The 27,137-nt window shown below is 47.5% G+C and overlaps 1 protein-coding gene across 2 annotated transcripts in view; it reads right to left on the bottom strand.

Moving 5' to 3' along the window:
* The window catches only part of PSME4 (proteasome activator subunit 4), a 104,856-nt gene extending 81,474 nt beyond the window's left edge, over positions 1–23,382 (bottom strand). Inside the window, exons 1-4 of one of the 2 annotated variants that reach the window (XR_008792465.1) lie at positions 23,085–23,382; positions 1,659–1,799; positions 926–1,042; positions 210–239 (exon numbers count right to left, since the gene is read on the bottom strand). Coding sequence is in view for 1 of the 2 variants with exons in the window: in XM_056113928.1 (XP_055969903.1) it covers positions 210–239; positions 926–1,042; positions 1,659–1,799; positions 23,085–23,326 (530 nt within the window). In the remaining variant the exon portion in view is untranslated. The remainder of the gene's footprint in view (positions 1–209; positions 240–925; positions 1,043–1,658; positions 1,800–23,084) is intronic. The other variant, XM_056113928.1, reaches the window with a different exon arrangement.
* Between the last annotated feature and the right edge of the window lie 3,755 nt (positions 23,383–27,137).

The following is a 27,137-nucleotide window of genomic DNA, read 5'->3' as shown; positions in this document are numbered from 1 at the left end:
TTATTTTCCCTAGAAAGGAGCTCGAGCAAGAGCTCACAGAGTGAGGCCCTGCATCCTAGGGGTGTCCCAGTTCTGCTCTCTGGCCCGCAGCTGCCCAAGCACGAAGTTGGGAGACCCCGGAGCATATCACCAGGTATGGCCCCCGAAGAAAAAACAAACCAAAAAATGCTTTTCAGGCCACAGATACAGCTCAGGAGTAGAATACTTGCCTTGTTTGTCTGAGGCCCTTGGTTTGATTTCTGGCACGACAAAAAAAAAAAAAAAAAAAAAAAAGTAAGGAAAGATCACAACTGGACAAGCCTTGATTATTAGTGAGAAATAACACTTCGCAGCGAAGTCTGAAATCATTAACCAAAACAGGCAGGTGATATATTTGACTCTATAAATTCAGAAACACTGAATATGCCAAAATTAAAAATCTGAAGGAGGCGATTCTATCTGAACAAACCGTAATCAGAGATGTTAGATTACTGTCAATAACAAAGGTAGAGGCTGGGTGGCACGGGCGGAGCTGGGCATCTAACGGGATCGCTAGGTAGGGGTACTGCCCCCCCCCCGGGCTACACAAATCTGCTCTTCTTAAAATCTACATTTTACCTGACTTAAAACACATGTGAATATATTTTTTTAAAATGCCAAATGTGCATTATCTTAATGATAAATTACTAGATTTCAAACAAAAATCTCTTGGCAAGCATGACGACACTGACTGGGAGAATTATGCTGGTGGGAAACTCTTAAGCACAGTTGCATGTATAGTTTAAAGAGGGCAGGGAATTATTTTAGCAGTTAAATTATGCTGAAATGAGCACATTAAAAAGTATATATGCTTGTTTAGAACTAATCACTCAATATTTGTCGATTATGGATAAATTTCCTAAAAGTCCCCAAGTGCTCCCAAAGTATTTTAAATAGAAATACTTACTTAGGAAACCAATTTAATCCCAGATGCTCTGTCTTGGAATATAATATTCTTTCCACCATGTCATAAAGTGGTCTCCAAGGTAACTCCAAATCATCTCTTGAAAGAAGTTCCTTTTTTCTATTAAAAATATAGATAAATCAGATAAATGCATGTATGCAAAAACATGTGCATATTACATATGTTGTACAGGACGGATAGATGTCAAATGTTGCAGTCATTTTGCATTTCCCTATTCACAACACTCACAAATAGAGGGTGAAATTCAGAAGAACAATCTCTCTGATTTTTGCTGCTGCTAAAACCCCCAAAAGCACTGGTGAAAGGGGACAGTTAAAATTTGCGACACTATTACTGTAGATAAACTCCACACAATCTTTGAGGCACTTAATATTTCTAGCATCACACAAGATATTCTGGGATTTGAAAAAAGAATGATTAAATACAAAGATCCTGTCTCTTCAAAGGTCTTATAACTTATATAAGGAAAGACGATTAGGATAAGTAAAATAACCAGACATCACATAGTTTAATATGTGTTCTGAAAGAGACAGCTGTTTGGAGAAGATGAAATAAAAAATTAATACATATGTTAAACTCATGATAGGCTTCTGCAATTATCTTCCAAATTGGCAATTTGAGAGTTGGTCTGCTCATAAAAGAACACAAATAAGTATTCCCTAAACCTTGAGGAACAAACAAAAATCACGAGAGAAATCAAAGGAAACAGACTTACTTTAACAAATTAATCAAGAGACGAGCAAATCCCTGCATCATGCTGATTTCTAGTTTTGGAATTGATACCAGCTCATACAATAACTTGATAAAAAGAACATGATCTTCTTTGCTAAATTTTCTCCCATAAAGTCGAATATATCTGCAATAACAACAAAATCTATTAATAGTCCATGACATAAATATGGAGACATATTCAAGCTCATTGCAGTATCATTCATAATTGTCAAGAAGTAGAAGCTTAAGAATTATAAATAGCCATCAACAAATAAATAAACACAGACTATACATGGCATATGCATACGATGAAATACTCAGCCTTTGAGAGGAAGGAGATTTTGGTCCTACTACAAGATGGATGAATCTTGAGGACATGATGTCAAGTGAAATAAGTCTTGATTTACTTTAAGATGTACCTCGAGTAGCCTGACTCACAGAAACAAAACGTAGGACGGAGGTTGCCAGAGGGCATAGGGAGGATGCAAAGAAAGAACTGACATTTAAGGGGAATGGTTTAGTCACTCAAGATGAAGTTGTAGAAATCTGTTAAATACTGCACAAAGTATAATATTCTAATTTTAAGAAATTGTACACTTATAAAACAGGGCATGCATTAAAAAATTTCCCATAAAACAAAAATATGGTGATTTATTTCAAATGTCTTTATGCTAAGTATTTTCTAGCTACCCATTAATGTACAGGAAAAAAAAATCATTCTGTTCTGTAGTTGACAGATTGCCAACAAGCCAGGAATAATGGCACACAAGGCTGGAGCACATGCCTACATGCAGGGGCCGGGTGCATCCTGTCAGGCTCTGCATAGTCCCCTGGGCATGACTGGTAAGACCACCAGGCACCACTCAGGACAGTCCCCAAGCACCATGAACACAGGCAGGCAGACAGGGAAGGGCCCAATGAAGTCCTAGGAAATCATAAAACCAACTGGGCCAAGGCTGCAAACATAGGAACCAAGGCCTGGTAGGGCCCTACCCTCGCCGCAGCAACAGACCCAGAAAAGGCTGGATCCCCTCTGAGAGAAGCTCGAGTAGGAGAGAAAGGCCACGAAAGGAATTTCAAAGAAGGCCATGACCATTCCCAGCCCTACCCCATTGGCAATCTCCCTAACAGTGGACTCTTACCAGCTAGAAAGCCCTGCGTGGGGCAAACCCTGCAAGAGCCACCTTGGACAAAGGAGACGCGCACACATGCTGCCCGAGCACGCATGTGGGCCGCAGCCCCACTGGAGAGGTGTGCTCTCATGCTTTCCCACGGAATGCTGGGGTGTTGTGGAGACGCCCTCTGGCGGGAGAAGCCAAGTTCTCCGGTTCTCCCTTGTGTCCTTAGTCCCTCACCTTGCCTGCCCTCTTCCCCTTCCTAAATGCTTCCAAATAAAATGCGTTTACCTCACTGCTCATCTACTCCTGAGACTCTTTTCTGTGAGGTGAGACAAAGGACCCGGTAACCCTGGGGAAGACAGGGACTGACCCTGGCCTGCGCAGGGCCTCATCATCTGTGATGTTGTTCCGGCCTTCCCAGGGGTCCCTGGCGGCAGAGGCGGACCAGGAGAAAGTGAATGTCTCTCCCCCACCACCCTCGCCTCACATAAACCACTGTGTGGGCCACTGACTTCACCACCAGGTATGGCCCCCAAACCAAAGTAATGTACCAAATATTTTACTAGCAGATGGCTTCACAATTAAAAGTTCACAATTTTAACCGTAAGAACTCTGAAGAACACAGATGGTTTAGGATCCTGAAATAATATAGGCAGGTTACATAAGTAGAATATAATTTTTCAAATTAACTGATTACCAAAAATAAAGTCTTTCATCTCAAAAATGCAGCTTTTCTATTTTTAAGTTTGAAGAGCCAATGTAATCAAAAGCATGACCTACAAGCAAAAACAATCTGAAGGGATTTCTCAAAAGGTTTTTTTTAATCATTTTGGAGTAATTAATGAACAAAAGAACTAATTTAAGTACCCTAAATTTAATAACCAAAACTTAAGTATATTACCTTAAAACGCAGTTACTGTTTTAAAACTTAAGAAACCAAAGCTCACTTTGAACTCACGACCAGATATTCTTCTCAGGAAGGGCACTAAGCAAGTACAATAATAAACCAACAGGACGAGGAGCACTGGAAAGGAGTCCTTATGTGATCTACACCACTTCTTCAACAACTGAGAGGAAAATTAACTTCTAAAATCAGGGTGCTTGTTTTTGCCTTGCAGGTCCGAGACCCCTTTCCTCCCGCACAAAAACCACATTTTGTTTTCCTGAAAATTCTTAGCCAACTAAAAGCTCCCCCACCCCCGCCTTTAGACTATTATACATTTGCCAGCTCTCATCCCACTGGAGAGAAATATTTCAATATTTAGTCCAAAGTTTCAATATTTCAATATTTAGTCCAAAGTTTCTCCAACTTACTTGGTCTACTAGTGTTGCCAGGGAAAGAAAACGCCCTAGAAATCTACAATTTGAAAAACTTCTAAGCCAATAAGCAGAAAGTGCCCCCAACTGCACTCCCGGTCACCGGCTGTCTGACGGTTCTGGCAGCCCTCGCTGGAAACCACTGCTGCCACCCAGGAAACTGTCCTGCCAGGAAGAGAGGGGGTGGGGGGTGGGGGGGCGCTTACCTCCATGGCAATCACAAATGACCCTTCCTTATTTGGGTGGTGGGGTCACCTGGCAGGGTAGACTAACGGGTGGGGGCAGACCAAAGCTGGCTGGTCTCCTGCAAGCCAAGTGCCTAAATCCCTTAGCCCCCTCTTTGTTGAAAAACACCTCCTTGTTTTTGTTTGGAGGGTGGTAGGCTCACTGACTGTGCTCAGGGGGGGCTATATATTGTCCCGGGATTGAGCATGGGCTGACCGCATATAAGAGAAGAGCTCTATAAGGCTGTGCTCTCTCCAGCCCCTGTGAATGTTTACCTGCCTTGGACTCGTAAAGCAAATAAACGAGTGAAAACTAAAACATACCTTAAACCCAGAGATGCCAGAGATTCTTTTAGCTAAGCTGCTGCCTTCAATAACAGGCTACAAGCTTCCCGAATCTCCCCCAACTTCACTCTGCACAGGAGTAAATGCTAACATGCTACTTTCCAAGTATATTGCCCCACATCAGCTCAAATATATAAAACAAAACTGCAAGAACTTTTCCTTGCTCTCCATAGTTACCTCAGGCCTTGTAGAACAGAGGAATTTACTGGGCAGAGAACAACTGGTCACATGACTGCCATGACACAGCTGGACGCCTGCTGCTTTTCCTGCTAGGAACAACTGTGCTTACAGCAGAGCCCCCAACTCTGCCATGAAGACACCTACAGGGGCTGCTGATGGAGTTACAGCTACTCTGATAAAACTATGGAGAATTTTCAAGAATCACTCAACAAGCAGCCACTGCCCACTGGAAAGTGGTTCTTGTCTCTACATTTCTCAAAGCACAGCCCAGGACTTCTTTTGAAGAGCACAAAAAAAGCACTAAAAGAAAAACAAGTCTTCATGAAAAGCATGTTCACGGTGACTCCTGAGCACAGCCAGGTGTGGCCCAAAACCAAACAGATGGACTCCTAGTCACAATTCAACAACAATAAAAAGGAAATAAATTAGGCAGATTATACACATGTATCTGAAAAATAACTCGCATTCAAATGATCTAAAACCTCCTTCAAATCAGCAGAGCTTCGTAAGACACACTCGCAACGGTGAGAGGACTCAGGCACTCATCACTGACATGCAGATGACTCCAAAGTACATCAAAGGATACTGAGCACCATTAACGACCAGTAAAGGCAAAGGAAGACGCAACAGGGTTCGATTCCACCACTACAGTGACGAGGATGGGGAAGCTGAACAAAGCCTAACTTGGTGAGGACGTGGAGCCACAGTTCTTGGTGAAAGATCAGGGAGAACCTATGACATGGCCCCAAGTCAAAGGCCTGGGGGGGGAGGGAGGGGGGCAGCGACCTCGTGACCAGGCTCTGCAGGAAATGTGCTGTGTCAACCAAGAGCGAGACATGGACTCCAGTCTCACTGTCACCGTGTTGGGTAGAAGCAGCGACACTCACAAATGCTGTGTGCCACACAATTCTGTCATAAAGCACGGGCCAAGTGTGGCACGAGAGCGGGGCTCAGGGCATGGCTCAGCAGGCGTGAGGAAGCATCCCTTCCCCCAGCACCACCCAGAGCACCCATGCCATCCTGGCAGCACTGCCGCTGGTGACCTGACCCCACAGTGTGCGGACACTGCAGCCCAGACGAAAGATGGCGGGCGGCAGAAGTAGAGAGGCGGACAGGGCACAGAGCGGCCCAGGTGGCGCATCGTGCTTGTAACCACAAGCTCAGGCTCTGAGGTCCATTGTGCACCCCAAGGGTGAAGGGTGCTGTCGACCTACCTCGCCCATCGCGATGCCATCATTCAATTTTTAAAAGATTGATTCGCCCCCCCCCTCCCCCCACCTCGTTTGGTACTAAATTATTCTCTACACGTAAACCTATCAAATCACTTAGTATGGAAACTGAGACTCCTCACTTTGAGCTCCTACTCGGCTGCCCACACAGAAGTGAGGGATCCCTGGACGCTTCTGCCAGAGCCCCTCGCGCAAAGCCCTGGCACCACAGATGGCTCCAGGCCCTGCCAGGGCTCACTCCTCAGCAGTGCCAGGCAAGTGTGGCCCCAGATAAAGACCAGATACCAACCGCTGGGATGGGAGAAAGAACAAGGCAACCCCGGCCTCCCAGAGCACTGCCAAAAGTGATCCTTGAGCACAGAACCGCAAGTTAAGCCCTGGGCACCTGCAGCTCTAAAACCAAAACCAGAGTGGGGCTGGAGCGATAGCACAGTGGGTAGGGCATTAGCCTTGCATGTGGCCAACCCAGGTTCAATTCCCAGCATCCCATATAGTCCCCCAAGCACCGCCTGGAGTAATTCCTGAGTGCAAAGCCAGGAGTAACCCCTGTGCATCTTTGGGCTTGACCCAAAATCAACAACAACAGAAAAAAACAAAAAACAAAAAAAACAAAGAAAGCTTCTCTGGCTGATTTTTTTTTTTTTTGGTTAAATGCTTAAAACTACTTTGAATGATATTTAAAGACTAGACTATCCAATTTCTTTTTCCATTAAATTTTGAAATAAGAATTACTACAAGCTGTGGAAATCCTTGCTAAAACTCACGACTTAACTTTCAAATAGAGCATTTCTTAAATGATCCAGAATATACAAATGACAAGCCATCATTGTTCCCCCAGAGGATCGGACGGGTGTTACATGAACAGATGGGGGTAGGATGGATGAGGAGTCAGCACTCAAAGTGCTTGCCTTGCACTCAGCTGACCTGGGTTCAATCCCTGGCATCTTATACAATCCTGGGCACTGCCAGGATTGATCCCAGAGTGTGAAGCCAGGAGTAAGCCCTGAGCAGCGTTGAGCATGATCAGAGATAATGGGGGTGGGGGGCACAGGGAGAGAGTGTACAGGCACAGAAGGTGTTTGGCTTGCACCGGGGTTCGACCCCCGACATCGTGATGGTCCCTCGAGCCCACCAGGAACAATTCTTGGAACAGAGCCAGGAGTAAGTCCTGAGCACAACTGGGCGTGGGGGAAAAGACTCAGAAACAAAAACCACCAAACAATGCAGGAAGAGAGGGGCCTAGACATGGTTCCCAGCAGAGTCCCCCAACAGCTGCCAAGGACTACAGCACCCACTTCACACAGGGCCAGCCTGGGGTGGGTCCCAACGCAACAGGATCCCCCAAACACCACTGGAACCCCCCCTCCAAACACCAAGTAGGGTAGCCAGCTTGAGTACTGCCAGGGAAGCCTCCCCCACCCTGGTCTCCCTCAAAAGAAAAAAAAGATAAAACAAAAAATTTTCATAGCTTCAGCAATAGCACAACAGGTAGGGCATTTGCCTTGCACACGGCTGACCCGGGTTCGATCCCCGGCATCCCATATAGTCCCCTGAGCACTGCCAGGAGTAATTCCTGAGTGCAGAACCAGGAGTGATCCCTGAGCATTGCTAGGTGTGACCCAAAAAGAAAAAAAAAATTTTTTTCATTGCTTCCTCTACACAACATGGGGTTAAACTAAGCACATGTTTTTCTGTCTGATGCCACAGTGGGAGACCAGGCACACATCCTAAGTTTGCTAAACACTGAATGGAATTTTAAAGTAGTGCAGAAACAGGTGCAAAACAGTTTAAATAAACCAAGAATTAGAGCCAGACCCCAAACTGAAAATACCTGCTTTTCAGTACAAGCGTTGTCATCAGCCAATTATTTTTCTTCAAGACAATCACTGGGTTTTAAGATTCTGTAACTATATTTGAGCCTTCTGAATTCACAATACTACAAAGGACAAATGCAAGCAAAGCCTCACAGATCACACTTGCAAAGAATGCCAGCGAGAGAGCCAACTTTTAAAAGAAGGCCGCAGCTGGGTCCTGGTGGAGAGACCCCGGCGTGGTGCAGAGCTTGGGGTCTGCGATCAGTGGGAAACACCACCTGGTACTATGGTGGAGAAGAACAAGCAACCTTTTACCACCAGAAACCTGACAACAACCACTCATCAAGCATTTATCCCTTGGGTGAAAGCACCCTGTTCCCATGCCAGCTAACAGAGTCCTGGGCAGGAAGGCGGCTGACCGAGGTCTGAAACTCCACTCACTACCTGGCTGGGGAGAAAAGAACGCAGGCCTCGCAGAGGAGGCTGGGGCTGGCCTAGTCCCCTGGCACAGAGCTGAGGGGAACTGGCCCTCAACAACAACCAGGAGTGGCCCAAAACAAAAAATATTCAAACTGGAGCTGGAGCGACAGTACCGGGATGAAGGTGCTGACCCTGGCAGACTCCCTGGCACTGAATGAGATATCCAGGCACTGCCGAGAGTAAGCCCTGGACACACCCTGGTGTCACCCAAAACAATACAAAAACAACACAAAAACAATACAAAACAAAACAACACCCATATTTAGATGAAGAAAACTTTCAGAAAAAAATTTCTGATTAGCACCTTTCTGGAAAGCACAGCCCCTCTCTTAGAGCAAAGAGACAGTGCAGCTGGGAGGGCATTCGCCTTGCACGCAGCCAACCTGGCTTCAGTCCCTGCTATGAGCCCACCAGGAGCAAACTCTGAGCAGTCAGGAATAAACCCTGAGCTCTGCCAAGTGTGCCCCACCTCTCCAAAAAAAAATTCCCCCCAAAACCTACAATCCCTCTCCAAAATTATAGTCGTTGGAGAAAATAGGTCCATTCATAAATACCAAAAAGATTAATTGGAAACAGCTTCTATAACGTGCAGGTTCCTGATCCCCAGCATACACCACACACACACACACACACACAATGCAGGGCCCTGATTCCTAGCACACATCACACACAAAATGCACAGAAGATAAATTTTTCTAACAGTAAAACCTGATTACTATTACTATATGTGGAATATATTACGGTATGTAGGATATATAGAATAGTAAGGGAGTCACAAATAGCCAAAAGCAGGCCAACAGAGAAGGCTCTCCAGACCCGATTCTATGACAGGACAGGGACTGGGGGCAGGCAGTGCTGGGGGGCAGAGGAGTATGGGGGGAGGGAAGGAAGCAGAGGGTCTGATGGACAGTGAGGTCCTGGAAGACTATGCACAAAATCTCATCGATGACAATACTATAAATCAGGGTGCCTAAAAAAAATTTTGCTTTAAACTAACTCAAATGCAACATATTTTAATAGGGAGTTATTTTTAAATGTTTCTAAAGAAGTAACAGCTAGAGTTAAATGTTGCTAAAGAAGTAATAACTAGAGTTAATATGACAAATATCTTGCAGCAAGGAAAATGACCCTGACCAATGAAATTAATAATACCAATCCCCCAAATAATTTCAGACAGTAGCTATAATTCCTTCCTCTACCAAAAAAAAAATCATTTTGTTGTAACTATGTCAGTCCCTATCTTTCCTTCTCTCCCTTAGGTGTCATCAAATAGAAAACATTAAAATAAAACAAACAGGTGGGCAGGTGGGGGAGGGGATGGTGGAAAACAAAACAAGACAAAACAAAACACCTGTAGTATCAGTAATAAATTACTTTGACTTTCCAGGGCTAAGTTCTTCAGCACCAAACTCAGTATTAAAAATGCAGACAACTCACTGCCAGAAAATGAAATAAAGCATTATCTCCTAAATCCACCCCCTCCACGTCAGTCATCTGTCCAAAGAGCACTGCCGGAGCATACGACACGTGCAGTGCCAAGGACGGCTCAGTAGCTGCTCCTGCACAGTGCTCCACCAGATGTGAGGACACAGGCACTTAGGAAACCAAAGTTGCAGAAGCAGGGGACGGATGTAGCATCATTCACAGGAGGCGTCTCCCTCCAAGTCCGAGCCGCGTGTGTGAGAAGTGATCCGAGAAGGTCTGAGGGTGGTAATCACTGCGGCGTGCCAAGGTCAGTCTGCAGAGGCAGGATACGGCTCAAACCCGGAGCCCAGCAGGACCGAGATGGGCGAGTCTGCAGGGTCCAGTGGCTGAGGGCAGGGGCTTTCTCCTAAGGCCCTGGGGCTGCCCCGGCCCCTTTCCTCTGGAAAGGACCCCGAATCCCAGCTCCACAGGTGTCGGCACAGAGCCCAACTTGAGCACTGCCCTGGTTCGGGGGTATCAGAGCAGGGCTCTCCCCACGAAGCAGGTACGCAGGCCCCACAAGACATGGCTTTAAATGACGTTTCCATGCACAGCAAGTTGGCAGCAAGGAGATGGCCAAGCGGTGTTAACAGTGGCAGCAGCCCCTTCCCAGATGGCGGCACTGCCACAGGGGAGGGTGGTGGCAGGGCTCAGGAGGGCAGAGGTGGTGGAGACACGCCAAGGCAACAGGCAGCCCCCATGGGACACTCTGGTATGGCCCACCCTTGAGGCCAAAGTCTCTGACTGACACAGGCCCAGTGCCCCGCCCATGCCATGGCTCAGAGATGCTCCTTAGCTGCCGTGGCCAAGACCACTGCCCTCCTGTGGCTGCTGTCAAGACCCCTGCCGATAAGGAAACCAGGAACTCACTCTGCTGGGCTCCGCTGGGCTCTGCTGGGCTCCGGGGTTGCAGGTACCCTCTGCCACCCACCAGGCCACCAGAGGTAGACGACTCTCTGTCCGAGCAGAGCGCCGTGACATTGCTGCTAGGAGGCCACAGGAGACCCGGGCACTAGCATCTTCTTCTATTGTTGTACAATAGCAACAACCTTCAAGGGCATTCTTTGTGATGTCAGCTTTGCGGAGAACAGAAAAATCTTTAAAGCTCGTGAGAAACCCTGGTTAGTTTCTGTGAGACTTGATGTTGCTCTTCAAACAAAGCAAGTCCCGATCCGACAATACTAGCCATTTAGACACTGGGGCTCAAGACTCCTTGGTCATCCTGGACCTGGGGAACACTGTCACGGAGCTGCTCTGCAGCCTAAACGCCACTCAAGTGAGGACAGTGGCCAGCCATCTGAGTTAATGAAGTCCTTTAAACTGGCCGAAATTCCCGTAAAGCTGCCTTAAATCAAAGTACTAAGCCAGAAGTTCCAGGGTCTGAAGTGACAAATTCGAATATTCATGAACAGAACTGTGCGCTATGACCCTTGAGCACAGCCAGGTGTGGCTCAAAACCAACCAAACAAACAAAAGGAAAACCAGCGGACAGAGATGGTTTGTCTTCATGGAATCCAACATTTGCACGTCTCTTGAGCCACAGAGAATCTTTTTTTTTTAAATTTTTATTAGTGAAACACCATGAGGTACAGTTGTAGACTTACAAATTTTTGTGCTTGGGTTTCAATTATACAATGATCAAATACCCATCCCTCCACCAGTGCCCATTCTCCACCACCACTAATCCCAGTATCCCTCCCACCTCCCATCTCCCCAATCCCACCCTGCCTCTGTGGCAGGGCATCCCCTTTTGTTCTCTCTCTCCTTTTGGGTGTTATGGTTTGCAAAAGAGAAACTGAGTGGCAATCATGTTCGGTCTATAGTTTACTTTCAGCATGCATCTCCCATCCTGGGAGGATCCTCCCAACACCCTTTATCTGGTGCTCCCTTCTCTAACTGAGCTGCCTTTTCCCCTAGCGTGTGCGGCTGGCCTCCAAACCATGGAGTAAAAGTGCCTCCTGGTACTTATCTCGGCTATTCTTGGGTGTTAGTCTCCGATTTTGTTACTTTATGTTCCCCAGATGAATGCAATCTTTCTAATGTCTGTCTAATGTCTGTCTCTCTTTCTGATTCATTTCGCTTAGCATACTTTTCATGTTGTACCACTTGTATGTAAATTTCATGACTTCATCTTTTCTAACAGCTACATAGTACTCCATTGTGCAGATGTACCAAAGTTTCTTTAACCAGTCATCTCTTCGGGGCCACAGAAAATCTTACCAATTTGATAGGGACTAGAAAAAAACTGAAAATGAGGGCTGTAATGTTAAGAGAGCCAAGAGAAAACTACCAAGTAAGTGGCAGTAGCTGGGTCCCAGATGATTCTCCAGACTTGTTTAAAACGAACCTGACAGTTCCAGTGTTTGGAAGAGTGAGAGCTACTGGGAAATCCAAGAACTGGCAGAACAAGGAAGAACCACCAAAGTGCAGAAAATTGCTTATGATATAAGAATAATGACACCAATTTCGAGAGCAAATGCTCAGCGATACAGCCTCCCGGCTATGCCGACTGATCGCTCACCGAAGAAGAACCAGTCTGGATGTAGCCCTACACTCAGACAAGACTGTGGGACAGTGGGAACTGTCACTTACTGACTGAAGTCACTCTGGGTGGAGGCTAGACTGGTTTCAGGTCCAGGCTCGGGTCTGGCCCAAGGGGTTCAGAGATTGATACCAGGGACTTACTTATGATTGTTTCAAGTACGGATTGACTAGTTCTTTTCATGAATATTGTCCTTCAGACAATTCCAAGTCCTGACCAAAACAGGAAGCAGTGAAGTGGTGAATCATCTCTAATCGGGAACAAATTAAAATGTTCTTACTCTAGCTGTGTAGCCAACTATCTGCAAATGCAAAAAAGCCATTTGCTCGCTCATACTAGAGTCAGATCACTTTGGTGTGATATTTGTGGAAAGCAGTTTACTTGCAGAGAACATGTAAAAAAAAAAATTCCCGGGGATGGAGTAATAGCACAGCGGGTAGGGCGTTTGCCTAGCACATGGCAGACCCGGGCTCGATTCCCAGCATCCCATATGGCCCCATGAGCACCGCCAGGAGTAATTCCTGAGTGCAGAACCAGGAGTAACCCCTGTGCATTGCCGTGTGTGTGACCCAACAAGAAAAAAAAAAAAAGACATTCCTTGGTGCATGAAAAGCAGAAAGGGAGGGTGTGGGAGAGCAGTGGGCATGGGGGCACAGCTAGGGTGGCCCTGCAGATCACCCAGAGCAGTGAGGGCAAAGAAGCGACAGCAGAGAAGAGGGGCACAGGACCCCCACCCCCACCCCGGGACTCTGCCAGGGAGCCAGGAGGAGCAGGGCTGGAACAAGAGGTGTTTTTAGGACCCCAGGAGATTCCTCGAGGGCCTCCTCAAGGTGCTACTTAGACAAAAGATGTATCAACAGGAGCCTGAATGATAGTACAGCAGGCTGGAGCTCACCTCATGCAGAGCCAACCCTGGGTCCATCCCCAGAACCCCACAGGGTCCCCCAGAGGCCACCTGTGTGATCCCTGAGGCAGCGCCAGGAATATGAATTAACAATGTGAACTATTGAACCAGAAGGCTTGCCAAATATGCTATATGCTAAACAGTAATTATTTTTCTGTGAAAACTGTAGGCTCAAAGCTTTATAATAAAATAAATAAATATTTAAACATAGAACTGTACCAGAACCAATCTTGCGCCTGAATTGCATGGAGTCCCCACTGTCGGTTACCAAAATAAAGCAGACTTAATTTATAGCATACAGACTTACTGTCATAGTACATAAGATGGAAAAACTCACATTCATGCTACACTGTTAACATGAGTGAAGAAAACTCCTCTTCTGAAGTGCAGTGACCACTGACCCCATCACACTGGCCATCAGTTCACGGGGGTTACACTATAAGGGAAGGGTTTGGGCTCCATTTTTTTAATTGTGTGCTTTTAATACATATTTTCAGTGAGAGATCGTTCTCAATCCCATGAGTTACACTTCGTTTCTTTCACTTTGATTTGCTGTAAAACTTTTCTAATCTCAGGTGCAGTTTCTCGAATTTGTAAGAACTAGAGATGCAATTTTTAAGCACAAATCTTCCATTTTTTGGAGGGGGGGTCAAGCTGGCTGTGCCCAGGGATTATTCCTGGTAGGGCTTGGAGGATCCTGTGTGGTGCCAAGAACTGAAGCAGAGTTGGCCACAGTAAGGCTAGTGCCTTCACGTGACCTGAGTCTCCCTCTAGTATATCACTATTTTTAGATGAGTAAAAGCTGAGATGGCAAGAGCCAGGACTCTAATTAATCCTCAATCCTAACTAAAGAAAACATGGTCATCCTGGGAGTCCCATCTGGGCAGATGTGCCCGTACAAATGGCTCTAGTAAAGACAGATGAATCATACACACACAAGCAATTCGCCAGAGTTAACTGCAGTTTTCAAAAGAAGGGGGAAGATCTCTGAGCAAAATAGGGCTATCATCTTTAGCATTTACGATGGAGGTGCAAGACGCACAAGGAGATCTAAGGCATCCACTTGTTATCCTCAGTCTGTGACTTTCGCTCACTTTCCACCTGTGGGCCATAGTTAAAACCATAGGCAATGCTCACTCAGCATGCAGTTATTCTTCCAGAGTTACATTTTTCTGACATTAAAATCTAGCTTCCAGATTAATAAAGTCATTAATATTAACATTCTTTCAAGGCATCAGGCATCATTTCTTGACATGCTTCACTGAGGAGTCATTAAAGAACAAGTGATTAAAACATGAAAGTAGTGGCTGGGAAAAAGGACAGACTAAGGTGCTTCTTTTGCATATGGCTTACCCAGGTTTGATTCCTGGCAATGCATATGGTCCCTGGAGCACTGCCAGGAGTGATCCCTGAGCACTGCTGGGTGTGGTCCCCAAAACACCAACAAAAAAGAAAACATAAAAATAAAAGACATCTATGTGAAAATGTCCTGGTGCATACACTCTACAACAGGAGACCGGTAACTAGTCTTAAAATGCCCTGAGCACAGGCTGAAGAGTTACAGGAGTCAATGTCTCTGTTTCACCACAGAAAATGGCTTTCCAAATCTAAATACCAACCAAGGTTCAGGTGAAACTCCTTCCCCTGGGGTACCTTTCCAGGCTACACAGCACAGAACGCTGCCACACAGAGAAACGAGAAATATGGGCATGAACAAGAGCTCTCTCTCTGGTGCCAGAACCACAGCATGGCGGGGAGGACGTCTGCCAGCCTAGGACAGGTCCCTGACACCCACACAGTCTTCTGAGCACCCCCAGGAGTGATCCCCGAGTGCAGAGCAGGAGTAAGCCCTGAGCATCCCTGGGTGTGGCCCAAAACCAAACAAAAGAACAAAAGCTCTCTGGTCATCAGAAAGGCTACAGCTTACGCCTCATTTTTCCCAATGGTAAAATAGGGATGCTTGAGAAAATTAAATAAAAAAAAATGAAAACAAAGCCCTTAACAGAGTCCTGAACATGGTAGAAGTGTCTATGACACTCATTTAAAAATCTATTAATGCTCTTGTGTAAGATCTCTCAAGTTACTGGTATTTTCACACTGGGAACTTTTCACTTTCATTCCTAGTATATTTTTACACCTCTCAGTAAAGAACTGTATTATGATCTGAAATAGAGAAAAAAAAATTCCTGTTAAGTCAATGACTTTTAATTTGGGGGGAGGGGGGAGAACATAAACCAGAATAATAAAAATATAATCTAACACACATATAAAATTAAAACAAAGGCATAAACTTTCACCATTATTACTTCCAAATTCATCTGAGACTGGCTCACGAACAAAAATACCTCAAAACCTGGAGATGTGGACTACTGCTCTAAAGAGAAGAATCTTGAGAGGCTACATTTTGAAATGCAGAGGCAGAAAGGCATGCATTCAACCTGTGTCCACTCCCCGTGACCCTGAGCCTGGCCACAGGGGCATGCTGGTCTCGGAAATGCGGGGTCCCAAGAGCACCACACCCTGGGGGGGCCCCCACTGAGCCCTGGGAGCTGTGGCTGGGAATGGCCCCAGGCAGGAATATAGCGAAGGCTGGTGACTGCCTCAGCGTCTGCTGCCAGCTTCTTAGAAGACTCTTTGATGGAATTTTCAAACGCTTGAGGCTTGTTAAGGGACGTTACTTGTTCCACGCACTTTGTGTGTTTGTAAAAGTCATCTCTAATAAATTTTTGTTTTAGTTAATTTTTTTCTTATTTCTAAGATCTCAGCAAAACAGAGCTGCTTTGTTACAAATAGAAAGGTATAGTCTGTGATGAGTTCGTTGATATTTCTTGAGAGAAATAAAAGCACCAATTGTATTTAGGGAAAAAAAATCTCAAAACCAAGAATATGGGCATGATTCAGAACCCGGATAATTCTTTGTAAACACCTTTTTAGATAAAAAGAAAAAAAAATTGTAAAAATCAAACTAAAAACTAAGTGCAAAAGTCTTACAGTAGTTTGGTGACTTATGACTTTTAAAAAGCTACAGTCCAGTATTTGTTAAATGGTACAATAAAGAAGCCTCCATTTAGTATATGTCAAAAGAAATCTGCCTTTGTATTTACTAGAATCTCTCTAAGTAACCTACCATCCCTAAATATACAAATCAACCTAATTAAATTCTTCTGAAGTATACCCCCTAAATATACACAGGCAAATGATTACATTCCAAAAATTTCTTGCTATGAAAACTTCTATTTCACTCTTGGCTTAAAAAAAAAAAAATCAGAAAATGAAAAAAAAAACCACCCACACTTAACAACCCAAATATTACACATTCCAAATTAAACTGTCAACGATGAAAAGACTAGGGCATTACTAATCATTCTTAATTTCCATGCAATTTCCATCTTGTATGAACCACAACACTATTCTCAAACCAATGCCACAGTTATGGTGGTGTCTGTCTTAGAAAGACAAAAGGTTTTTACTGTACAGCTACAATTTAGGGTGTAGGTAATATGATAAAGAGCCAAAATTAGAAATTGGCATACACAGGTGTTGACCACCACCAAAACTTATGGGTCTTCCATGAAAAACATTTTTGTTGCTTTTCTTGTGGGGGGTGAAGAGCCTGCGTGCTTAGGGCTTACTCCTGGCTCTATGCTCCTCAGGAATCCCAGCAAGATCTTCCCCACACACAGACACACAGAACCAGACTCTCGATGTTTGTGAAACTAAGTAGTTAACGCTAATAATCATGTTTTAGCTTTTCTTGGTGGTGCCAGGGACATAATTCAGGGCATCATATGTGGAAACATGTACCACTGAACATATCTCCAGCCTAAAGCTTTATGTAATACTTCTTTTATTTAATAACCAGCTGCAGCAGGACTGGTGGAGAGACAGTATACCTGGGGTCCTGCTGGGGCCTTCCAGACCTCCAAAGCATGTGTTCCACCCTTTGATCTTCCCCAGTCATTAGGTTTACTTTTCATGTGTAACAAACTCAGTGCAAAAGTCTTATAGTAGTTTGGTGTAAGTTTGATTAAACCACCATATAATCTACTTTCATTTCCATTTTGCTAAATCCCACTTCCCCAGACCCCTTCTTTGGGTCATAAAAATGATCATTTTCTTTCACTAAAATGTTCGTTCTTTCCACTTTTTTTCAAATACCTACTTTCTTTTAAACCCTTTTCCCATTTTGCCCGTGGAAGTGATAGCAGCTGCGAAGAGACAGCCGGGAGGCGAGGGTATCTGCCTTGAACGTCCACTCCAGGGTCCAACCCCCAGTGGCCTTTCTGGTCCCCTAAGCACAGAACCAGGAAGAAACCTTGACAACCACCAGATGTGGCCCCCAAACCAGACCACAAGGACAAAGCCAGCGCATGAAGCTTGAGGGCCAGAGAGACACAGGCTCTGCAGGGGCCAGGCCCAGTGCCAGCCCAGGACCTCAAGCAGTGCCACCCCGGCACAGCCACGCGACCCCCAAACCAACACATAAACACGCACTAAATTAGATATCCTTATGGGGCTGGAGGCAGGGCAGCAGTTAGTGAGGCTGAGCACTGAAAGGTGAAGAAGGAGGATGCTGACTGGGAAGCCCCAGCATGAGCACACAAAGAAAACACAACAGGAGCAAGGGGAGGAGAGTGGTGACCTCGGGCGCGCATTTAGCCAGGGCGCTGCTCTGGGTACCCGGGGCTCCAGTGGGGCTGTCTGCTTCCTGTCCCAACCTTCTCAGCAGAGGCTCGCGGACTCAGGTATAGCATCCCACAGAGGAAAAACAGATTTGGGCTGCATGTTCGAGCTAAGTGGGGCAGGTAGAGCGGGCAGGGTGTGTGACAGGGAGTATGGCGACAGTCCAGGGAACCACGGCGCCTGTCCCCAGCACCAGCCTCCCCGGCACCAACGGGCGGCCGAGCCTTTCCCAGCACCTTGGGGCCCACCAGCACCCAGCCCGTCCCCGACGCCACCCCAGGCCCCAAACAATGACAAACCCACAAGGCTGACTCCTTTGAAAGGTTCCCACTTAAGGCCAGGGGCAGGGCATCTCAGTGGTGGGGTACTTGGCCCTGGGGAGGTTCCAAGATTCCACTTCTGGCACCACAAAAAGTTAGAGAAAAGAGTCTCAAAGGAAAAAAGCTAATGCTCAGCTTCCATAATTTAAAAAAACTGTCTACAACTTGTTCACCTGAAAATGTTCTGACTACAGTAAATATTTGCCCTCAATTCACACTTTAACTAAAAATAAGTTTTTTTGTTGTGTTGCTTTTTAAATGAAATAAGGTCGAGCCGGCACTGTCCAGTTCTGGGAGTGCCTTCACACACCAGTTTCACTGACATGACTCGGCCAATGTCACCTCTACCCCACCGCGCCCTTCCCATTCCCATTCCCCCTAGGAATCACCATCCTTTCCTAGGGGGTTAAGAGTTACTTTGTTCAGAGTACGACTGCTAAAACATTTTTTAATTTTACAACATGATACCAAGATTATTTGGGAAAACTGTTTTTAGGGCCAGAGAAATGGCTCAACGGGCTCAGCACAGATTTGCACACAGGAGACGTGGGTTCGAGTCCCCAAGCCCCTTAGGAGCACAGACCAGCAAACAGCCCAAGGACCACTGGGTGTGGCCCCAAAACAAAACAAATTATTTTTAAACAATATACTCTAACTTCACAAGAATGAACGGCACTATGTTTGCTTTACTATATAAATGGCTTCCTCAATGCCAATAATAAAATACTCTGGTCTGAGCTGGAGATCGTATAGGGATTAAAACACTTGCCTTGAAAGCAGCTGACCCTGCTTCGATCCTGGTACCACACACAGTCACTAGAGTACTGCCAGGAGTGATTCCTGAGCACAGAGCCAAGACAAAGCCCCAGCACCGCCAGGGGTGCCCATATCCAACCCCCAAATCATATTTTTTTAAAGCAAGCACACTGGTTAGAAGGCAAGCAATTTTTCAAAGTACTTAGAACTCAGTGCACTCTGAATTCTTGTCATCATTCCCAATTTGGGGGTGTGACAGGTATTGGAGTCTGGCAGTGCACAGGTCTTACTCCTGGCTCTGCTGGGGATGGCAGGGATCCTGTTGGTACCAGGGTTGTAACTGGGCCCAGCCTGGCAAGTTCCCCATGACGTACTCGATATGCCAAACACAACACAGTAACAACAAAGTCTCCAATGGAGACATTACTGGGCCCGCTCGAGCAAATCAATGATCAACGGGAGGGCCTTTACTTACTTACTTACTTTATTACACCACATCGACGTACTTAATTGAAACCAAAATTGTTTTAAGAAAAAGCAACAAGAAAAAAAAATGATCACAGATGCATTAAGTTTGTAGGAAAGTGTAGATCTCATTTACTTGTCCCTCCTTTCCCTCTTGCAGATCAGTTTACTGCTGTACCAGTTCAGTGATTTTTTTTTAAGTACATTTTAAAACCCAGAGTAGCAGTCAGAGATTTTATTGCCTTGCTTTGAAATCAGTGTGGTTTCTACTCTGCCTAGTAGTACAAACTTCCAGGATCAGGGCATGGATGAATGGAGACCAGTTCCGGTGACCCCTGATGAAAGAACAAAGGGAAAACTCCAGTTTCAAAAGAATCTTTCCATTCCTTGATGGGGTCCACCAGCTACCTCTCATAGCATCTTCCTCCCCGTGACCCCGTGAAAATGCAGGAGCTTCTTCCTGCATTTTCCAAAGGCTGCTAATTTAGGCCACTTTTCTCCAGTCAGGCATTCTAATAATTTAAAATATACAAAAGCTTGTATTCTATCATAGGATCATTTTTAAAAATACATATAAATCACCTTTCATCACAGAGATGATAAACAGACCTGCAAGTCTCAAAATGTTACAATTAAAGCAGAAATACAATCGCTACTATAATGAAGTAAAAAATTACAAAGGGGTACCAAATGCAGAGCCTCAGCATCTCCTGAGGCAGAAGCTGACCCCCCAAAAACTTGCGATATACAGCTTGAGGGGTGCACGTGAGGCTGAAGACCCAGGCGCTGTAAGTACACCCTGTCCAGTTTTCAGGAATGTGCTTATCTATGAAACTATTCTCGGTGCTTTACACAAAGCTTAAACAGGCCGCAGACAAAGATACACGCCGGCTTGTTTGAGAATCTACGGAATAAAAAACAAAATTATAAAGGACAAGAGCAAGATTGGCTCTCAGGAATTTAGTCCAAAATCCATCATTTTACTCATGACACTGAAATGCACAATTTATCACAAGTAACTCTCAGTCTCAAAGTTAACTGGCAGAGATGCGACCATTTTCATGACTTCCTTCCATTCTTCTGCAAAGTACTAAATCTGGTCACTACTCTAAGCAATTAATAGCTACCATCGCTGTCTAGGCATCATTTTGATAAAATCTTGTGCAATATACAAGACTTAAAAAAGCCACACTCAGCTATAAACAGATCACCTTAACATGACCAGGAGGAAAAATATTCCCAGGATCACACCGTGTCACCAATACAAAATGTTTTACACACAATCCCAAAAGCAGTTTGCAGCATTGAACCATGGTCTCAAAAATAAAATTTCACGATTTCTTGCTAGTTACTTACTCTGCATTTATAAATCACTAAGCCATCGAACTTCAATCTTGCCTTACAAACTTGCATCCTGACGACTGTCTTTAACATATTTTTTAAGCCCTTCTAGATTTGGAAGAAAAAAATGCTAATTAACCCCAATAAAGAAGAAAATAACAAACCTCAGCTTCTAATTTGCCAGACTTGGTAGTAACTCTGTCGGGAAACAATGCTAAACTATGCCAGTGTGAATCCTAGATTCATAGAGCCAATTCAGACATGCATTCACACGTTGGTGTATTTATATGTTACGCATCTAAAAGAAGCGGTTTATAGTTCCAAAAATGGTTATTCCCAGACAAATATGAGCCAAGTGATTAGACGGGAGTATTGCTAAAACTGACTGGAACTGGAACCAATTTTATTTTCAGCGACAGAGCAACAAACACCAAGAAGGCTAACTTAGAAATTATTTCAATCACCTATAAAACATTCTTTCTGTTGTCTGCCCCACCCCAGCCCCCTTCCTTAAGAACTCTAACACGACAACTTCTTGAGAGAAGAGCACTCTTCACCTTGACACTTTAGGGTCAGTCTTAGGGAAGAGCAGTCCATTAGATCTGCTTCTTTCTAACGAAAAAAAAAATGATTTTCTCCACCCCCAACTGGAGCCGAGAAAACGGTCCAAGGCTTCCCAAAGAACGGGCAGATCACGACTCCCGAGGCTCATCCAGTAAGGAAATGTAGCCGCGACTGCATTTCGCAAGCCTGAGTCATCCGCCAGGTTCACTCAGCAGATTTGGGTAAATAAACAGTGGATAAGGAAGCGTCCTGCTGCCGTCCCGTGCGCTCACTCAAGCGCATCCACACGGAGCACCGACCGATTCGGGCAGCGGACGCAACCGGAGCACATCTGGGGGAAGAGCCCCACTCAGCGCAGACCCCTCCCTAGCTAATGGTCTGCAGCTACACTGTATCTTTACTCCTCGCCTAATTACTCTACAGTTTGTAGCTAGTTTATTTAAAAACCCACTGAAACAGATGGCCTGAAGCCAATTTAGGTCATCCCGTGGAAATGAACGGAGACTGGACGCTAACAGAGCCGGGCACCCTCACAACCCAGTTTCGCCCCGTTTCCCTCCAGAGTCAGTGTCACACGGGCACACGCCTCGCTGGCCCCGAAACCCAATGTGCCCAGTGCGCACCGCACCCCGACTCTGGCCGCCTCGGGCTGGGACCAGGGCCTGCTTCCAGTCTCCTCCCGGGCGCCCCGGCACCCCCCACCCCCCAGGGAAGTCCCAGGTACCCCCACCCCAGGGAACTCCTGGGTACTCCCACCCCCGGAGAACCCCCCAGCACTGCCCACCCCCAGGGAACCCCCGGGCACTGCCCACCCCCAGGGAACCCCCGGGCACTGCCCATCCCCAGGAAGCCCCCGGGCACCCCCCACCCCTAGGGAACCCCCAGGCATCGCTCAGCCCCAGGGAACCCCCGGGGACCCAGGGACCCCCCCCTCCAGCTCACCCCCCCCCGGAACCCTCGGGCACTCCCCAGCCCCAGGGATCGCCCGGGCACTGCCCACTCCCAGGGAACCCCCCGGGGCACCGCCCAACCCAGGGAACCCCTCAGCACCTTCCACCCCCCAGGGAACCCCCGGGCCCTGCCCAGCCCCGGGACCGCCCCCCCACCCGCCCCGCACGGCACCCCCAGGGAACTCCTGGGTACCGCCCACCCCAGGGAAACCCCGACAAGTCTCACCCCGGAGAAATCTTCGGGCACAGCTCACCCCCAGGGCACCCAGTTCCCCATCATACTTCCCCCCAAGGCCACCCCGCCCCATCTCTCTTTGACCCGGGGTACTACCACGCATCAGTCATCCCACAGGGCACCCCGCGTACCATTCATCTCCCAGGACGCCCCTTATCCTCCAGGGCACCCGAGCACCGTTCAACCCCGGGCTCCCCTCACCCCTAAGGGCGTCGAGACCCCCTGACCCTCCCTCCCCAGGGCGCCGGGCACCCCTAACCCTCTCGGAGGCACCCCTCACTCCCAGGGCACCTGGGCACTGCTCATCCCAGGACACCCCTCACCTCCAAGGGCGCCCCGGCCCCCTGACCCTCCGGCCCTGCGGCCACCCTGACCCTTCCCGGGCCCCCATGAAGCCCCGCCTCGGGCGCCGGGCCCCCTGACCGTCCGCCCCGCGGCCCCGCAGGCGGGCCGGGCAGGGGCCGAGGCCGGCAGCACAAAGGGCGCCGGGCGCACTTACGTGGCCAGTTTCCGGGTCCAGAAGAGGCCCCCGGGCCAGAGCTCCTGCAGCCGCACGGCGCGGCCCAGGTTGCTCTTGATCAGGGCCAGCTGCACGTCGGCCTCGGCGTCCAGGCGCGCGGCGTAGGGCAGCAGCCGGTTGTACACGATCTCCTTCTGCGGCGCCCAGGCCCGCGGGCCCGGCCCGCCCGGCCCGCCCGGCTCCGGGGGGTCCCCGCCGCCCGCCCGCCGCGCCGGCTCCATGGGCCCCACCGGGCGCCCGCCTCGCGCCCGCGACGTTGGGCCCGGCCCCGCCCGCCGGCCCGGTGCTGACGCCGCGCCGGCCCGGTTCCGGCCCGCAACGCTCACTTCCGGGGCGGGCCCGGGGCGGGCCGGGGCGGGGCTGCCCTCGCGGAACGCCCCGCTGCCCGCCCCGCTGCCTGCCCCGCGCCGCCTGGCTGCGCACACCGCTGACCGTCCCGCTCCCCCGCGCTGCCCGCCCCGCGCTGCCCCAGCTGACCGCCCCGCTGCCCGCCCCGCGCTGTTCAGCTATCCGCCCCGCTGATAGCCCCGCTGCCCGCCCCGCGCTGCCCACCTCGCGTCCGCCCGCGCCCACCGCGCCGCCCCGCGCTGTCCACCGCGCGTCCACCCGCGACGCCCCGCGCCGCCCCGCGCTGCCCACCTCGCGTCCACCCGCGCCGCCCCGCGCTGCCCACCTCGCGTCCACCCGCGCCCACCCCCGCCGCCCCGCGCTGCCCACCTCGCGCCGCCCCGCGCCGCCCGGCTCCCTGGCCGCTGCCCAAGGTTGCTGGACAGCGGGTGGAGAGCCGAGAACGAAGGACGTGCTAAGGAGTTTGCAGAACTTTATTTTTGGCCGCACCCAGAGATCGTTTGGGGACCATGGCATATGCGGTGCCAGGGACTGAACCCGGGTTGGTGGCGGGCAAGGCAAGCACCCTACCCACTGACTTTCTCCCCAGCCATTCTGGAGCTTGATCTTTGGAGGAGGGGGGGGAGAGGGGTTTACACCCAGCGATGCTCAGGGGTTCCTCCTGGCTCTGCACTCAGGAATCAGGAGACTGTGGGATGCCAACCTGGGCTCGGTGCCTGCAAGGCAAACGCCCTACCTGCTGTACTATCACTCCGGCCTGGAGCTTGGTCTTAAAGAGAATGAAGATCTGGAAGATTTTAAGCCTAGGGATGGAATGATGTAACTTAGGTTTGTGAAGAATGTTCAGAATTTGAGGGGCCTGACTGTGTGTGGAGACTGAATTGAAACAGAGGATGGTGAACTACAGGACCCCTGAGACCCCGTGACAGGACTGCCTGGGTGTCTAAGGGAAGGGTTTGAGACCTGAAATAGCAAGAAGGGGAGATCCAGTGTCAGATTCCTAGGAAGCTGGGCAGAAAGCCCGCCCAGGGCTAATGCAAAATCCCTTTGGAGGAAGAAAGCCTAAGGGGTGGGTGATGGCATTTTGCTGTGTGGAGCAGGAGGGTGCTCTAAACTGGGAGACTGGTCAGGGCATAAGTGGGCAGGCAGGAGTGAGGAAGAAAATATAGTTAAAAGATCAAGTGAGGCCCTTAGCTTTCCTGTACTGTCTGTCCCTACTGTGTAATTATGTGTGAAGTTTTCACCATTTCTCTTCCACGGTGTCTGTGTTTCTGAATCCAAAGATTCTTGACGGTCATGGGTCACAGCAGATGAGAAAGGTCGTATGGCAGAACACATGCCTAGCATGTGTGAGGTCCTGGGTCAACCACTACCCCCAAATCATGCACATTCTTTAGCTATCATCTCTATGTCACTTTTGTGACCCTTCTCTCCTTGTAAAACTCCTGTCAGTCATATAGTTTCTCTTATTGTTGTTTGTTTGGGGGGCACATCTGACAGTGCTCAGGGCTCATTCCTGGTTCTGTGTTCTGGGATCACCCCTGATGACTCAGGAACTGTATGACTCAGGGCTGCTGGGACCTGCCTACCCGCTATCACTCCAGTCAGTCATTTTCTTTCTCATCCTCATCCTATTGTCATTCTAGCACTCCAGTCAGCCATTCTCTTTCTCATCCTCATCCGCATCCTATTGTCATTCTCATCTCCATGTTTATTCCAATACCCTGTAAACCTCTTTTTCAGTCTCATTTTTCATTTTGGATCACTTTATCATCTCTATTTCTAATTCTTGGAATTTTGGGGGATCTCTTTTCTTTTCTTTTGGTTTTGGGGTCACAACCAGCGAAGCTCCGGGTTGGGCTGGGCTCTCAGGAATCATTCCTGGTGATGTTCAGGGGGACCACATGGGATGCTGGGGATCGAACCCGGGTCAGCCTTGTGCAAGGCAAATGTTCTCCCCGCTGTACTATTGCTCCAGCCTGGGATCTCTCTGATCTGTTATTTGAGCTGACTATTAAGCTATTAAGTTCAGTATTCATTGTTTTCACCTTTAAAAGTTCTAACTAGTTTTCTTCCAAATCTGCCCATGCAATTTCTTCATGAGTTTTGTTCTTTATAGTTCCATCTTCTTTATCACTTTAGACATACTTAGTTGTTTTAGGTATTCATATTTAGATTGACTTTGTGTTATCTCAGATTCTTAGAGGTGCTTTGCACATATTAACTTTTTCTCATGGTGGAACAATTTTCTTATGTTTCATTACTTTTTATGAGATTATATTGAGATAACTTTTATTCTCTGTAGAAATTCTGTGTAAATCAGAGAATTTTTTTTATTTCTTTTGCCAGACTGACAGATGTATCATAGACCTTGTACTAATCAATATTTGAACTCACTTTCAGCTAGTATAATTTTGGTTTTCTATTTCATGTAAATTAAAGGCCTACAAATTCAACCCTGGGAGAATTTGGTTTTTTTATTTTTGCTTTTTGGGTCACACCCGGTGTTAAACAGGGGTTACTTCTGGCTCTTCACTCAGGAATTACTCCTGGCGGTGCTTGGGGGACCATATGGGATGCTGAGAATCATACCTGGGTTGGCCACATGCAAAGCAAATGCCCTATCTGCTGTGCTATTGCTCCAGCCCTGAGAATTTTGTTTTTTATGGAATATTTCTTTTCCTTTGATATCCCCAAGGTCTAAGATTTCAACTTCTCTTATTGAGTAGTTATTAAAATCCAGTTCGTTTGCCATTTACAGATCTAATCATTGTTGCAAAGTTGAAGCAGTTAACTCTTAGGCATACCACAACCACTAACTTTCCTTTTTTCTTTGTTTCTGTCAACTGGAGCTTTTCATCTTCTATGTGTAAGGTCATCTATGGTTTTCATTTGTTTTTGTCTTTAATGCAGTATTCCTCTGTAAGAGTATTTCTGCTTTTGCCTTGCATGTGTCCCATCTGGATTCAATCCCTGGCACCTCATACGGTTCCCCAAGCACTGCCAGGAGTGATTCCTGAGTGCAGAGCCAGGAGTAACCCCTGAGTATTGCCCAGGTATGGCTCAAAAACATTCATACATACATACATACATACATACATAATGTCCCTGCTTTAGGTCAAGCAGACAAAGCGATGGAACTCCAAGATGCCTAAAAAATAAATCTTTTTTTAAAAAAAATGTTTTTAAACCATACCCATGGGCTCAAGGACTACATGTGTTCTGTGTTCAGGAACCATGCTGCTGATGCTCAGAGGACTAGTTGTAAATTCAAACCAGGGTGGCAGTCACAGCCACGTCATAACTTCTATCCAAACATCCATGCATCCTAACATCCTACCCTCTCTCTGGCTCTAAGAAATTTTCGACTCAAAGATATTCACTTGCCTGAGGGGTGGTTCAGTAACCCGAAGGGCCAACACTGTAGCCCGAGACCAGCTGGAGACCAGCACAGAAATCAGGCCAGCGGAAGTTCTAGCCCGAGGTGCTGCAGGCGTGCACAGTCTTTTTTTTTTTTTTTTTTTTTTTTTTTTTTTTTTGCTTTTTGGGTCACACCCGGCGATGCTTAGGTTACTCCTGGCTCTGCACTCAGGAATTACTCCTGGCGGTGCTCGGTGGACCATATGGGATGCTGGGAATCGAACCCAGGTTGGCCGCGTGCAAGGGAGACGCCCTACCTGCTGT

The sequence above is a fragment of the Sorex fumeus genome, unplaced genomic scaffold (genome assembly GCF_029834395.1).
Source record: "Sorex fumeus unplaced genomic scaffold, SorFum_2.1 ptg000024l, whole genome shotgun sequence".
Lineage (NCBI taxonomy): Eukaryota > Metazoa > Chordata > Mammalia > Eulipotyphla > Soricidae > Sorex > Sorex fumeus.
This window is presented reverse-complemented; position numbering and strand designations above follow the sequence as displayed.